At 37.8% G+C, this 16,793-nt stretch overlaps 1 protein-coding gene across 1 annotated transcript; it reads left to right on the forward strand.

The window, feature by feature from the left end:
• The first annotated feature begins 6,406 nt into the window (after window positions 1-6,406).
• On the forward strand, window positions 6,407-10,255 carry LOC134842317 (uncharacterized). The gene is made up of 3 exons (XM_063858595.1): window positions 6,407-6,427; window positions 6,790-6,936; window positions 8,994-10,255. The coding sequence occupies exons 2-3, from the start codon at window positions 6,830-6,832 to the stop codon at window positions 10,003-10,005; spliced, it is 1,119 nt and encodes a 372-aa protein (XP_063714665.1). The 5' UTR covers window positions 6,407-6,427; window positions 6,790-6,829; the 3' UTR covers window positions 10,006-10,255.
• Window positions 10,256-16,793: the final 6,538 nt, after the last annotated feature.

Here is a 16,793-nt window from a genome sequence, read left to right on the forward strand (position 1 = left end):
TGTTCTTTTCCTTCGACAAAAAAGACAATCAGGCTTTTTAATTTAAGCCATGACTAACTACCGATACAACCGATGAAGAATCTTGGTCGTTTATGCTATATTTCAATTCCGCATTGTTTAAAAACCTATTTGCTTATAAAACGGGTTTCAAACCATCAGTTTGCAATTGTTCCAGAACGTTTTTTGCTCCCATCCGCCCTTTTTCAAAGTATCAATTTTTACATGAGTAATTTTACTTATATCAAAAGAAGAGTTTGACGAAGTCATTAACTTCATTTTTCATTTTTGCAAACGCTATATCATGTACAATTTCCATTTTGGAACGCGAGTGTTTTTCCATTAAAAACCTAAACGGTTCTGTGGTAGCGGCTAATTTTGGGATAAGATCGATGAATTTGTTTGTCGATTCTTTTTTTGTCCAATATCTGTCATGTTCTCAAGTTATTTGATTTTCAGGATAAAATCAACTTTTTTTGACTGGCACAGTTCCTTCTTTGGAGAGCTGAAAACCCAAGCTATTCAACCTCGTTTGCCTAGAAAAGAAATTCCCTCCATTTTGTAGCGGCATTTTTTTTCATCCAGTAATCTGAGCACAATCCGCACTTCTTGCCAATGGCGTGCTTCTGAACCCCCGATCGCAATGATTTTATCATCTAAATAAACGTGATCCACAGGAAGTTGCCCTAACATGGAATTCATTACCCGCTGGAACTCATTTGGCATTACTCTTAAGCCGTAAAATCCTGCTTTGAAGGAATAAGTCCCAATAATGTCGATGTCGCTAAAAATTCCGACAGTAATCTTAATGACGGCATCCGAGCTTGTGGTTTATTGAAGATGTCCCGGTTCTCCTTGGGTATTGATATTAGTGCTAAAAGTTTATTCTTTCTTAACTCATGGAGGAGTTATCCCTGAAATATGAACGAGACTGAGCTTTCTCAAATTATCTTGAATTGTGTTCTTCATTGGCGTCTGCAATTTTTAATATTCAGTAGACTCCGGTTTTTATTTCTCGCTCAGTCTCAAACAGTTCGGACCGCGAACACTCCGAGTTCCTAATCCTTTTGATCTTCTTCGAGTCAGTCTCGGTATCACATTTGTCTCGAAGTGAGTAATTTCATGTGAGCCCTCAACCTGATTCATTCCCAATGTTTTTTACAAGTTTTTACCACTGCGACTATACCTATAACAAAAAACATTCTTTACCGGAAAATTCTTTCTCTGGTTTTATTTGTTTCAAAATGATGAAAATCACTGACGTTTTTTTCATACTTTCAAAGGCTGTATCATGTGCAACTCTCCGCTCGAAACACGAATGTTTTTTCATTAAATCCCTAAAAGATTTTGTGGCTGCACCTTATTTTGAGATAAACTGGATGAATTTGTTTATCGATCCAATTAATGACCCAACATCTGCTATGTTCTCAAGTTATTTCATTTTCACGATGGATCCAATTTTTCTTTTGACAGGCACAGTTCCTTCATTGGAGAGTTGTAATCCCTGATATTCACAATTTTTTTGAAAGCAAACACGTTTACTGCAGCGGCCTCGTTTTCATTCGGTACTCTTAGCACGTTCCGCACTTCCTGCCAATGGCGTGTTTCCGAACTCCGGGTCGCGTTGAGTATATCCTCTAAAAAACGTTTTCTCCAGAAAAGTACCTTAGCATGGGATTCAGTACCCGTTGGAACTTGTTTGATATGCCTCTTAGCCGTAAAACCCTGTTTTGAAGGAATAAGCACCAGTATTGTTACCATCGACTTTCATAAAATTATTTTGTCGACTAGTCGACTCACCTAATGCCATCTAAGAATTTGTGTACTTCAAGTAAATATTTGGAAACCAAACTGAATCTGTGGTACTAACACTAACAGCCAGCGCTATGTTATCCACTAATTTATTCATTTTAAAAATCTAATAACAATTTAGGCAGTTTTTTTTTTAAATAAGCTTCGAAATAAAGGCTACTTTTAGTGACCCGCAACGTTTCGCAGTCAAAATTGCAGGAAAAAAATAAAACAATTCTCTGAAAATTTCACAAGCTTTTCTATGTGTCTGTCCTTTGACACTTTCTCGATTGTTGTTTCGACCTTTGGTAATACATGGATCCGGACTCGTTTTTTTTTTCAATTTAACCGGATATATGGCTCGTGGAGCTGTTTTCCGACTTTGCACTTCATAAGTGCACCTTTCTTTTCAAAGAAGTTTTGAAATCTATCAAGGAACACCTATTGTACTCACGTTACATTGTGATTTTGGACCTCCAGAAGACGCTCGTTTCCACGAACTTTGTTTACTGTCCGTGACAATTGTGTTTGCCTCACTTCAACAAAAAGCAGCGGTTAGAAATTGGTCCCGATAAAATATTTTTGTCCGCCTTCGGTAACAAACAATTCGGCTCCCTTGGCAAACCAGGCAAACACTCCGAACTCTTCTTTCTCTTGATTTGCTTTGAGCTTGCGTATCACAATCGTTTCGAAATGAATAAACTCAAGTGAGCCCTCAACTTGTAAATACCTGCTTTTTTACAAGATTTCGCGAAGTGACCACGGCCACTACGGTTTTTACAACCTATGTTTTTGCCGGGCAGTTCTTTTTTTGGTTTGGCTTCAGCCAATATGCGCAGTTACGGTATTTGTTCTCTCTTTGACCTTTCATGTCATTTACTAATTCCCTTTTATCATAGACAGTCTGCTGACCACCCGGGGAGTTCTGCCATCCTTGGTTAAACTTGTTCCTAGTCAGCTTAGGTAGCCCACGGTTTACTCGTTTGCATAGCTTTGCACTTCTCTCCCCCACTACCGCGAAATAAAGGGCGTCTGTCGGACTTAACGTTTCCATACACAGCTGTTTGCGGATATCTTCGCTTCTCAAATCTAAAATTAACGCGTCTCGTTTTATTGATCCTTACTTCATTTCAAAGTCGTGCGCCCTTGGTCAGGTCGCTCACTGCCCCGAGAATAGTTTCATAACCTCCTTTTCTCGTTGTTTCCTGCCAAATAGTAGAAGCCTGCGGTTGTTGACTTTCAGTTCCCGTTGAAAAGCGTCCATTGCTAATTTCAACAGCTCCGGAAAAATTTTATCCAACCATACTTTTAACCTTGTTTCATAAGGATAGGAATTTTTTCGATTTTAGCTTTTTGTCTGCTTCCCCCGGTTGCTTTCTGGAAAAAATACGCTTTTCTTCACCTGTCCACGTTTGGACTGCCGTATTGTTACGACCTACTCTTTCATTCCGTGCTCTTTTGTGGTCCGTTCCTACTGGTTCTTCTAGGGTTGGAATTGCGTTATCAGGTTAAGTATTATCTTCCAATAGATCCCCTATATCTGTTTCATCCTTAGCTATTACAACCAATTGGAATTTTTGTACTCATTTTTCCCAGGGTACTGTAGGTTCTTGAAAGGGGCTGTGCCAGAATACGTTTAAGCTGCGGTAGCTCGATTCTGTTTGTGACTGCGCCAGGTGTGGAAGTAATCTCGTTGGTCAAGTAAAAATATAGGTGTTGAATCGAAACGTACGAGAATCAACTTGAAATCAATTTTAAACCGGCGCCACTGGCGATAAATGAACCAAACGCTAACTGTAGCAAACACGTTGGTAAATGTACCTAGTTAGGTAATACCACAAAATAGATGTGTTTAACATAGGCTCACCACAGGGGCATATAGTTAAAGAAATCCATGAAAAGACCAAAGTATTAATTGTAAGTCTTTGAACCTTAGTTTCGATTTAAAAAAAAAACAATAAATTATTAGCAAGAACTTGGAACAACAAAACCTGTAATGTTCTTTATTTTCAACTTGATAAAATTTCTTGATTAGTTGCGCATCAACCCACACTCCCAAAACAATTTATGGAGGAGACAATACAAATTTTTCGCAAGAAAACTCAGAATGAATTTGTATCACCTAAATACCAGATTTAATTATCAAAACTTAATTAAAATATCAATTTAATTAAATTTGTAGCCTATTAAAATACCATTTGTACAAAAAGTTTAAAATATTCACATTTTTCGAGTCGGTATGAATTGCAAATTTCATACAGAACTAATTTTCATTTTTCATACATGCTTGTGGAGGACATTCTACGATAGGTCACTTTTGGGGGAATGGGGTCGAGATTGATTACTTATTTCACCTAAAAATCAATATTTCAAAACCTTGAAAAGCAAATTTTTTGGTTCAATCTCATTGTCTAGAGTTAGCCCATCAAATTTCAGTGCCGTCTCGAACAACTTTGTTCAGCGAATGGTCGGCGAAATAATTGTGGCTTACCTAAAAGAGTTGTGAATTAATTTTTCGGATTTGAGTTTTTTTGGTTGATTTTTGGAACTGAAATCGGTCGGCTTTTATTCTGCCGGCTTTTTTTCCTAATGTTTTTATTCTAACAATTTTTTTTTTCACCAATTGAGCTTGGCATAGTTTTTGAAATCACTCAATCGCCTTTTTAAGCCTTTATTAATAAAACTAGAGAAGACAAACATGAACAATTATCAAGTTTTTGATAAGCTTTGTATGAAAATTTGGTTTTCAGCCGGCAACGCAGCTGTTCTAGAGGTATTGAATTAATATTGAGTGTACAGCTGAAAAAATTTCCAGTTATAAATTGATTTTTTGTCGGCTTTTTTCGATTTCGTACCAATTTCTGTCGGCTTACTTGTCGGTTGCTTTAATTCGTTTTTCTGTCAATTTTTTTCAGTTTTTGTTTTTCATGTTCCTGATATTCCTGATGGCATTATTTTGCATGTTTTTTTTTTCTTATTTTTCTATACTTCAAAACTTTCTGTTAGAAAAGAAAAAACTGAAACTAAAAAAACATTGCAAAAAAACTTAAGATTTTTTCGGATGCTTGGTTTTTGATTTTTTGAAGCAAAAAAACTGCGTGGAATTACTTTCAGTTTTTATCTGTTTATTGCTTTTTATAGGACTGATCAATTTTATTTGAAATCAATTCAATCTGATAGCACAGCTAATTGTTTTAACATGTGAAAATTAATTCAAAAAAGTTCATAAATTTCCGGAGTTTTTTTTTTGCTTTTTTGACTTGACTGTTTGTCTTTGAAGATATGTGGCATGATGTGATGAGATTCAGGAGTGCGGTGTTTTCCAGCTGAAAATTCTGAATTTTTTTGTTGCATTTTTTCACTGCTCTTTATAAGTTTACATTTTTGTTGTGATCCACCAGCTCTCTTAACGTTGCGTGTTAATTTCATATTCGACTAGTTTGATGTACTTGGATTATTTATAAGCTTTCAGAGTTGTTTCAGACTTTTTGCTAGTTTTGAAACTTACGCTGAAACCTAACTTATGCTTTCGTTTTTTTGTACTTTTTTCAACGTTTTTATGCACATTAAGAATTTTTGGATATCAAATTTTTTGTCGAAAACTTTCTTATTGTTTCCATGTATTGGTTAAGAGAAAGCCATGAACAGAGTTTGTGTTGCCTGAATACTTCCTATGTTGTAGATAAGTATTATTTTTAAAGCAATTGCGCTAAATTTTTTTTGATTTTTTCAGCTCCCGATTTCTTTAACAGAATTCACTCAAGTTTTTCACTTTGTTTCAGACACGTTTATCTCAATATTTTTCATTTTTAATTATCACAAGTGGTGCGAAGCTCAGCCTGACCTCGTTGTTATGTTTTTTAATTTATTCTTGCTTTCTCTAATTTTTCTAAACTCGATTTGGTATATTTTCTTTTTTGATTTTTCTCGCTTAAAAAATCATTCAGCCTAAATGATTTCTGTTTATATTTTATCGGCTTAATCACCTTATTTTGGGTCCTTCGAGGGAACCATTATTTGTATGCATTCCACCGGATTGCACAAAACGTTAAAAATCTCAGAATAGAACTTATAGTTCAAAGTTTTTCATGAGAACAATTTTATTTTTGCTGAAAAATTGTTTTTGAATATTCATTAAACGACGTAAGTTGTGTTTCTAGACGTGTTTTCCGCAAAGAGAACATGAGTTCAGACAACATTTCGAAGTTTTTTCAGTCGTGGTTTCTTCGAAAAGTTTTCCGATTTCTTTAGACTTAGCGGCTTTCTTTTCCTCTTTTTCTTTCCTGTTTGCTAGCTTGCAATACTTTTTTTGTGGTATTGCAAGTGTTGCACACGAAATCACAGAAGAACTGGCTGAACAGAAAAAGAACAGATGAAGGAAAAAACTGACCATACCTTCATATCTGCTCAAAACTCGGCCTCGTTATAAATCAGCTGAAGTTCTCACAATTGTATAAACCAAACAATTCAGTGCGATCAGTGTTTTGCTCTCTGCATTTATACACTGAATAATACAAAATTGCAAAATAAAGAAACTTGGGCGGTTTCTAATAAAAAATAAAAAAAGTAAAAAATATCCAAAATTTTGTTCTCTAATCCGGGCTCTAAACAATTTTTCAGATTTGTCTTGTTCTTATCAGTGGAATCCCTCATATGCGAAGGACCGAATGCGCGAAAATAAAAATCAGCCAATCAGATTTCGGCGAATCTAAAGTTTGGAAAGAAAGTAAATATTTCCAGGGACTGAATATTGATATTGACCGTATCCAAAAACGGTAGAAATGTGTAAAATTTTCAAATTGTCACTGAGCGCCGCCGAATTGGAACAAGTTTTATAATTCAAGGGTTTTGTTATGAAAGAAGCAAAATATTGCTTCATTTAATTCATTTCAATTGAATGGAAAATGCTTCTTTTTAAAAATTGACTTTCGGCTAATTTTATTTTCGGCCCTTCACTCACGACTTTTTTTCGCCCATTCGGTCCTTCGCGCATGAGAATAGCCCCCGTTCTTATCGACACTTCAGTTGAAACAGTTTCGAAATGGCCAACGCAGTCGTGAATAATGATAGTGTGCAAGAGGACATGCAGCAGCTGGACATAATGAAGAACGCCTTGATTGACGCCCCAGTGGATTTGGCTCTCTTCGGGTTAGTTATTATCTAAATAAAAACAACCACAAAACAAACAATCCCCTTCCATCAAAATAGGGTTTAAGGAAAGGGGAGCCCCCACAGGGGGTCAAACATGGTCACTCAATTACTCAAAAGAGTAAGTCGGCGCCAATATACACTAAATTTGACAGGGGAGCTCGCGATGAAGCAACGAAATTTTTTGTGAAAACCTTCCCCTTTCCTCAAAAAAGTTCTATAAATCTTTTGTCCTCTCTCTCTCTCTCTCTCTCTCCACTAACACCACTTCTTTTCCTCTTCGGTGCAAAACTTGTACTCTTTCAGTTTCGGAGTGAGTTTTTTGTTTCTGGAGTGAACTTGGCCTTAGGAGGACAAGCCTTAAACTGTTGTTCTAGACGCCGGGGCTAATGAAAAAGAGACGGGTATGATCCAGCCAGTGAACCTAATAGGCAATTATGAGGGACAGTAAAGCAAACGAAGCAGAAGCAAGGTGACCAATTAGAAGAAACTAATTAGCCGAATAACGAAACACTATTTACTATAGCATTTTTTTTTCGATTTGAGGACAAGCAAGTTGAGAACTAATTGATCGTTTCCTGCCGAAATGTCTTCAATTTGATTGTTTAGCTCGTTATTAAGTTCACTGTTTAGATCAGACATATCTCCTTGTCATTCACCGACGCCGGGAAACCTTTATTGATAGATCAAAAAGTGAATGACTAGGAGACGGGTCTGACCTAGACAGTGAAGTAATTAACGATCAAAACAAATAAAATGAAAACTTTTTGGCGGGTAATTGAACGAAGTAGGCAATAAAAGAATAATTTTTCCACAACTTGTTTAACATCAAAACGAACTAAAATAAGAATATTTGCTATTAGACACAAGGATTCAATATTCGGCTAGAAAATTTCCTCTAATTGGGTGCTTTGCCTATGCTTTGTTTGCCTTACTGTTTCTCATAATCGCCTGTGGTGGCGTCCCTCGTGATTAAGGGACCGAATGTTGAATTGTTTTCCAGTTAATTTTAGCTAAACATAATTGAGTTTTCTCACAGAATTCTTAATGAAAATCCCAGCCATTTAAATTAATTTTGATCGATTAGAAAATAAGCAGATGATTAAATTTCCAAATATTGCGAGATCAAAGTCGGTAATTGGAAAACAAAAATTTAAGGACTTTAGAAAAAAAAATTCCAAATTAAAACAAAAATTTTATTGTAGACTGCGCAATTGTTTTACAGCAAAACTTTGCTGTGCTGTCATAATTGTTGCTTAGGAAAATAGACGACAAGCAAATAAGACGATCCGAAAATAACGGAATTTAGACAATAACTTTCGTGCAAATTGCGAGAAAATTGTTTATTACAGACTTAGATTAATTTTTGGCTGAGTAAATACTGGTTGTCCAACTAGATTGAAATCAGGTTTAATGATGTCACAGTTTTATAATCTATGCGATTCAAAAATGAAATCTACTTTTTCAGTTTAATGTTTTATAATTAACTAACACCGGTAATTATGATCAGTTCTGTGATCATCGACTCTTTTTGTTTTTGTGCAACTTCAAATTGAAAAATTAGTTTTGTTGGCCCAGTTCTTGTCGTCTAAACTTACAAAAAGTTATACTCTAAAATCCGTTTCTTTACGGGCGTCTAATTTGCTCGTGGTCTAACTTCCTAGGCCCCGTAGTATTCAGATTCTGGTAATAATGACATCGGTTTTGTGCAAAAATCTTCTAGCCAATAGGATCACGTAACGATTGTACCTGGTTAAAGTTTTCCATCGTTCGGTCCCTCCATCATGTGAATACCCACCAAAGCCTATTAAGTTCACTTTCTGGATCAGACCCGACTGCTTGTCAATCACCAATTCTCGACTTCATCGCGCTCTTGTTTCTAAACACCCCTAACATGTTCCAATGTGAATTCTCAAAAGATCCTTCAAGTATTTCTTTCATAAATTTTCAATCATTACGGGATGATGATTTGAAAAACCGAAGAACTGACATGCCTGGAAAAATGAAAGGAAGGAACCAGCTCGGTGTATTCGGTACGTTGTGTGTTTCTATTTTAGCCAGTCCATGGCTCGACTGTACAATGATTTGCAAGTTACAGGACAGGACGCCGCAACCACCGAGTTCATCCAAGTTCGTGACTCGACGAGAAAACAAGCAATGACGTACATGAGACAAGTGCTGCCTCAGACAGAAAAGACTGTCAAGATGATTGCTACTTACATGGACTCCTACTGCGACATGGGATCCTTCGAGAACTGGCAAGAATGTCTGGACGACATAATGAGTGAGCTCCGAGAAGCACAAACTGCTTGTGAGTTTCTGCGACACATGCATAACGCGATTATAGTGGAGCTCAGAAAGAACGAGGCCAGAGCTTCGGTCGGCGTCGCCCAGTTGGAGACGATGCGCCAGAACTACGAACAAGAAAGAGCTACTCTGCGAAACTGTGCTCAGGAAGCGCGCATGAGTGCTGACAATGCCAGGTTTTGGGGAAGAGTGCTGGCTCCTATAACTCTAGGCCTTTCAGCTATCATTGCAGAAAGCTATGCTCGCGAGCACAACCGCAACGAACAAGTTAGCACATCTCGTGCAGTAGCGCGTCAACAAAACGCCAGTATAGCTCAAAAAGCGTCGGAGCTTACGACTACAGAGTTGATTCCGGCCATTCAAAATTTCATCAAATGCCTCGATGCCTGTCTGACATTTGTCAACATGTCAAAGGCAAAACTGGAAAGAATGATTGCAGCTGGGGATAATGGCCCAAAGCGCAGGTACTACTTTGCTATGAATGAACGGGCGAGAGAAATCAGCGGTCTGTGTGACTACTTCGTCAGTGTCACTGATCGAATGCGCTCAAGTCTGAACGCAATCCCAGAAAATCCGGCGGATAAAAACTACGTGGACCAATGGCTAGAAAATCAAATTCGGCAATTTGAACAAGCCGAGAGAGCACGCGGATTGAACCCCATGGAGTCGCTTAGCAGGTTCTTCGGTTCTGGTCCACGAGGGAAAGCCACCGGCCAGATATCGCCGGTTGGGCGACAGTTCGTACCAAGCGACCAGTTGTAAAAGGTGACCATTCATTCGTACTCAACCTAAAGAAGACGATTTGTAACCGCATGCGAAAATTATAATCAAACCAAAATCCATAACTCAAATATTCTATGTAAAACTTTCAGTTAAAATCAAAACTCTGCAGAGTATTAATCATCATCATCAATGGAGTCGTTTTCACACCCTTTTCGTGTATTCTTATGGTTGTTCAGGTAACTTCTACAAATTCCAGATAATTGAAAAAATGAGTTTACTCACACTTAGATGTTCCCATGGTTTTCCACTCTAATGCAAAGTCTGTTCTCGACCAAACTTTTTTCCCATTGGAAAAATTCGATAAAATTTGCGACTACTGCTTTTAACCTGTTTATTACCCTTGCGATAAGCAAGGGCATTGCAATCGTGTACTAGATATTTTCCCCGTAAATAACTTTCACATAATAGTCAAATGGTAATCAGTATGTTTTATACCCGTTGCATGGTCAGTTACCACTGCATGGCTTTTGCCTTGTGTTCAAGTTAGTTGTGGCCTATTATTTTTTATTTAATTTGAAATTTTTTGGCACCGAGGTCGTTCGGCTTTATTTCTGTCGGCTGATTTCATAATGTTTTTATTGTATTTGTTTGATTGGTTTTATAACGATTGAGCTCTAACAAAAAAAAAATTGAAAAAGTAAAACATCCTCTAAAGCCCTCCGCCATACAAATGGAAAATTTAAACATGTATAGTTGTGGTTCGAATTCAGTCGGAACCTGCTTTTTGCAGACTAGAATTTTTCAACTTTTTCGGGCAATCGTCCACCACTTGGTTTTTTGGCTAAGTTGCCGTTGCACGGACTCTTTTTAAAGATTCAGTTTTCTTCTAACTTTCTGAAGGCCATCAGTGGAATTAAATGAGTTACAAAATTTTTTCGAAAATGTTCTTGCATTTTTTGAAAAAATTTTAATAGAAGTTTCACATATGAAGTTTTTTTTAATTTTTCATCCAAAAAGTTATCTATTGCGATTATCGAGCGTAAAACTTTTACTCATGCAATTATAATTTTCGCAATTACATTATTGGGTTGTTACCGCTAGGTAATTTTTGTTGCGATGCAAATTCAACGTTCAGTTGTTTTATTTGGCGTTTTGTTTTTGTTTAAAATTATTTTTATTCCAGAAAAATTGATGCAAAGCTATAAAACTGTGGCTTTCATGGAACAAACATATGAAATTTTTAACTGAGCGGCTTTCATCTCAAATTATGTCTGCTAGTTTGTGCTATGTTTTTGTCGTATTACAAGTTGTCTTTTTCATGCTTTTCAACTTAAACTCTGTCGTCTAGTTTCCGAATTGGGTCTTGCATTAACTTCAAAAAAGCACTCGTAGAAGATATATACGCAGTACATTTTGGTTAATTTTCTGTTCATTTGCTGTCGGTTTTAGTTTTGTTTGTGGGCTTTACCAATATTTTTATTTCCAACGATTTTTCGGTTTTATTTCAAAGATCGATAAGACCTTGGCTCCGTATTTTCGAGTGCTCAAAATAAATTAAATTGAAAAAAAATTAAGTGAGGTTATTAAAAAAAAAACTACTTTTTCATCTTTTCAAGTTTTTCATTTTTCATGTTCCTTTTTCAATTTTTTCTTCGCTCGAAGTCTTCTTTGCTACTTCCTCAGCGTCATGCTGTTTTAATCCCATTCTTGTTGTATCGCAAGTGGTGCGAAACTTAGCTTCGCCTCTGTGTCATAGCCTGTTTATAACTTGTGCATAACCGTTCCTGTTTGATGTGTCTATCGCAGCAGTTGGGCTGGTTTTTTAAGATATGCGATAATTTGTTAACATATCCTTTAGTTTTGAAATTTATCAAGCGAAATTGTAACATGTCGCAAATTTTATTTCGATTAATCTCTAGGTCACTATCTGGTGACCGAATGTTCCTTTTGGTGTCCGCTTTGGTTCAACGTTTACTGTAGCTGTGATGCATTAGTGGGAATGTGCTTAGATCAAGTTCGAGAAATTAACTCTTTCTTTCTTTCTTTTATGACTAGCCAATTGTATGCAGCTCGTCACAATTTGAAAATAAAAGTTTTCTTTTGACGTTTTTTCTGGCGCATAAAATCGTATAACTGCATAGTTCGCTACATTTTACAAAAAAAATTCCATAAAAATGGACAGAAGCGAAGCTGCAACTTCGTAAACGCCAGCAAAAAATAACGCCAAAAAGTAGCTCTAAAAAAATCTGCTATATGTCAGAATTGAAACCCCGACCTAGAGATGCAGTCACACGTCCTAGCATCTGGATCATGGGCGTTTTTCAAAATTGGTCTGGGGAGAATGGATGGCATCACTCTCCCGATCAGACGTAATACCCAAAGTAGAAAGAAGAAATAGAGCCCGGGGCTAACTTTATATTAATAAATCAGATACTAAAATACAATGCTATACAGCAAAACTAAACCAAATATAAAGTTATAACTGCCAAACGCCACCAAAATTGATTTGCGAATTAAATTTTCGTCTGATGTTTTATCTTTTCTTTTTTCTCTCAGCCCGTTTCTTAACAGCGCTTTATTACTAAGGGTTTTGTAATTGGTTATAATATCGGCTTTTTAAAAAAAACATTGTCACGTGCTGTTAAAATTGTAAAAATTCTACTCAATTTATTAAACAGTCTACTTCTATAAACTTCAAAAAATGTGCCTCTTCTTTCAAAAACAAATAAGACTGCTTGTACCAAGATGAAAGTCTTAGTGTTCCCACTCCGCTTAATTCGTCAGAGGTTGTATTTGATATCTGTGTACTATCTTTTTTGTTTTTCTTCAGATCTAAAGCTCCAAAAAAATAGAGAAGGAATGCTGTTTAGTTGAAAACCAGAGACACTTCTTCAACCTTGACTATAAAATAATGTTCATTAAACTTTGCCCACTACATAACTTGTAAATGGGACTTTGTTGATTCAATTCCTAAATATGTGTAAGTCATTATTCCTTCTTTTTTATCCTGAAGCACACTATCAAAATATCAATTTCTTTTTATGCTGCAAATCAGCCTACAATTGCAAAGATGAATAATTTTTCACTTTTGCAAATTATTGAAAGAATTCCAGAGCTCAGGTTCAAGTACACCTGATCATACCCTTCTGATACAGTACCTCAACTAACAAAATACTCTTTTGCAGTTTTCAACTCAGCCCCAAGCAATAATAGAGGAGAACATTGGATCATGATTGCTCTACTGAATAAAAGCTACTATTTGCTAATTCTTTGGGAAGAAAGAGATCATCTTACCACTTTTTGCCAAAAAAGTATCGACGAATGGTTCCTCGAAAGCTACAAAAGACTGATAATTTGTGTGAATTTTACGCAATTTATTCATAATTTCTTCTTTTTAAATTCTTCCAGAAGAACTTGAAAAATGTTCATGATGTGCATGTTTTGAATTTTATGTAAAAGTGCATTTTTTATTTGTACATGTAAATTTTTGCAGAAATTTTACTATACGATGTAGTGAAGTGTTTGATTATTTAATGTAAAATAACTCTTTAAAATTATTCTGGCCTTAAAATTATAACTTAAAAAAACAGGAAACAGAATCGGTCTAATTCAAGAGAATCAATAAACGGCGAATTGTAGTAATTTTTTATTGCACGGAATTAGCAACAACATTACACTTATGAAGTTAAAAAGTGGGCTTGTTCTTGCCCTGATTTGTGTGATTTATGTGTTTTTTCACAATGAGTTCATACTTAGTTCACGCAGTTTAATTAACAGAAACTCAATTGCAAACCAATTTTAAACCAATTAAAATATTAGCATTTTATGTTCTGTCAGGTTCGGCTCAAATAGGATTCTCAAATGAAACGACTTAGGTGAGAATCGAACCCACGCCGAACTCCCCCGGAACGCACTATGAATACGCTGAGCTATATAGCTGATTTTGATAAGCAACTGGCTTTAAACTATACTTTCATACTTAAATGCTATGTAGCATTAACATCCTCCACCCCCGAAGGAGCGAGAACCGGAACGAGCTTAACAAGCGGCCGAGTGTAGTTTCCGGAAACGGTCTTTAGGTTTGCGGAGCGGGCCGTGTTGTCTTTGCCGTAGTTTAGCGACATTATGCGTGCTAGTGGGTAGTGGCGCCTAGGGCTAGTGGATTCAACTAACCACACCATATCTCCCGTTTTCAAAGAGTATTCGGGAGGAGCATGCCACTTAACTCTTTTATTGAGTGTAGGGACGTACTCACTTAACCATCGCTGCCAAATTGCGTTTGCGTACGACTGCGCAAGCGCATAGCGTTTAGAGTGAGAATAATTTTCACTCGACCTTAGAGACGGTAACGTTAGACTGTGCTGACCTAAGAGGAAATGATTCGGCGTCAAAGCCTCAAGACTATCGGGGTCGTCAGAAACAGGAGTGAGTGGACGGGCGTTTAGTGAACCTTCAACTAGGCACATGGTTGTGTTCAAAATCTCGTCAGTCAACTTTCTTAACCCTAAGATTGCATAAAACACACGCTTACAACTGCGCACCATTCGCTCCCATGCTCCACCTTGATGTGGTGCACTTGGCGGATTATACTTCCACTTAATGCCTTTGTGTACGAGCGACAGTGGAGCTTCTGCGTTCCAATTTTTGATGCACAAAAGAAGCTCTTTTTTGGCTCCTACAAAGTTTGTTCCGTTGTCCGACCAAATTATTGAGGGTGTTCCTCGCCTAGAAATAAAGCGCTCGATAGCCATCACACATGAACTTGTGTCCATGGATGGAACCAACTCAATGTGAATTGCGCGAGTCGTTAAGCAGGTAAATAGAAAACCCCAGCGTTTCTCGGAAGATCGACGAATGGTTACATGAAATGGTCCAAAATAATCGACGCCGCAGTTCGAGAACGGTGGCTGGCGGTAACCTAGACGTTCCGCGGGAAGGTCAGACATCATTGGAGTAACGGTTTTTGCTTTTCGCTTTTTACAGCACACGCAATGTGTTTCAATAGCTCTTAGTGCAGATCTTAAGCGTAGTACAACAAATTGCTGATGAATGACAGAACGAAGGTAGTCGACTGATTGATGTTCGTGCTTAATGTGATAAAAACGGAGAAACAATCGGGTTAGGCGATGGCGGCTATCCAAAACTATTGGATGGCGAGTTTCGAATGCGGTTGCAGAGAGACGTTGGATACGGCCGGTAGATCTAACTAAACCGTTCGGCCCGATAAAAGGTGAATACGATGATATACGGCTCGATGTTTTCACATATTTTCCTGCTGATAATTGTTTACTTTCAGCTGGGAATGACTCTGCGAAAGTTGCAAAAATTTTTCCTCTGAAATGACTAGATCTGCTGGATCAATTACGGCCTTATCTGGTGATCTGAAATGTCTATGCTTAGGTGAGAGTCTCAACATATATGCGACCAGTCGCTTTTTCTTGGAGAACGAGCTATGTTCTTCCCAAGGGAAGGCAAAGTCAGTCAAAACTGCAGTGCACGGAAAATTGGAAGAGACCTCTAAACCCTCGTTTAGATCGTAGACCGAACCATCCAGGCGAATTTTGTCAGTAACTTCCCTATTTGGATTGAAAGGCCAATCAGAAGTTTTCAAAAAGGAAGGGCCGTTTATCCAACTGCTTTGCTTGAGGGAGTCAGCAGTAATACTTCTAGTTCCGGTGTCAGCGGGGTTGTCTCCACTCAAAACATGGAACCATTGGTCAATTGATATTGACTCCAGAATCTCGGCTACTCGATTGGCTACAAACACGGGCTGTTTGCTTGTCGAGTTCAACCACTGAAGGACTGTTGTGCTGTCAGTCCACATGAACACTTTGGAAATACTCAGTGTCAGAGCTTTCTCGATATCATCCTTCAGGCGTGACAAGAATAGCAGCCTGAAGTTCCAACTTCGGAATTGAAAGCATCCTCATCGGGGCCACTCTTGCTTTACCGAAAACAAACACTAGTTGACATTTGGAACAGGCTTTTTCTGAGCTCGAAGGAATGCTACAGAACAGAAAACGTCCAATGAGCTATCACCGAACATGTGCAGCTCAACCTCGTTTTTGAGAAGTCAAAATAGCAACGGGGTATTTTGAGCTGCCCTAAAACTGGCAAGCCAGGGTGCCATTCAGTGAATCTGCGGCACAACTCAATTGGCAGTGGGTCGTCCCACTGTTGGCCACTCAATCTCCGGATATCTTTCAGTAGCAAACGTGCGCGTACGGTATACGGGGCGACAAGACCTATGGGGTCGAACACGGAGGACACAAAACTAAGGACCGATCGCTGCGTAACAGAGTCTTTGAATTCGCGGTTGACTCCTCTGCTCACAACCAACGTATCGGTGACGTGGTCGCATTTGAGACCGAGAACATGCGATGCGGTTTCCGGATTAATCGCAGCGGTAAAAAATTCTTTACTGTTGTTAGCGCTGGTCTTAGGGGGATTTGGTTTCGAAGACAAATTGGGAACGTTGCTAATAAATTTTGTAAGATTAAACCCACCCAACTTAAGCAGTTCAACTAAACTGCGACTTAACATTAAAGCAGTTTCTGGGTTTTTCACAGACCCAAGGTAGTCATCCATGTAAAAGTTGTTTAGCACGGCGTAAGCGGCATCGGGGTAACGATCTTGGTTATCGACGGCTGTTCGGCAAAGAGCTTAGTTAGCACATGTCGGAGAATGTTTCGCTCCAAATATATGACTTGTATATTGAAATACACTCACATCTGATGTGGGGTCCTCCCGCCACAAAAAACGCAAGGAACGTTGATCGCTTTCTAGTAAACGAATAAACATGCCTTCAATATCTGCGGAAAATACGT

Source organism: Symsagittifera roscoffensis, chromosome 3 (genome assembly GCF_963678635.1).
Source record: "Symsagittifera roscoffensis chromosome 3, txSymRosc1.1, whole genome shotgun sequence".
Taxonomy (NCBI): Eukaryota; Metazoa; Xenacoelomorpha; order Acoela; family Convolutidae; genus Symsagittifera; species Symsagittifera roscoffensis.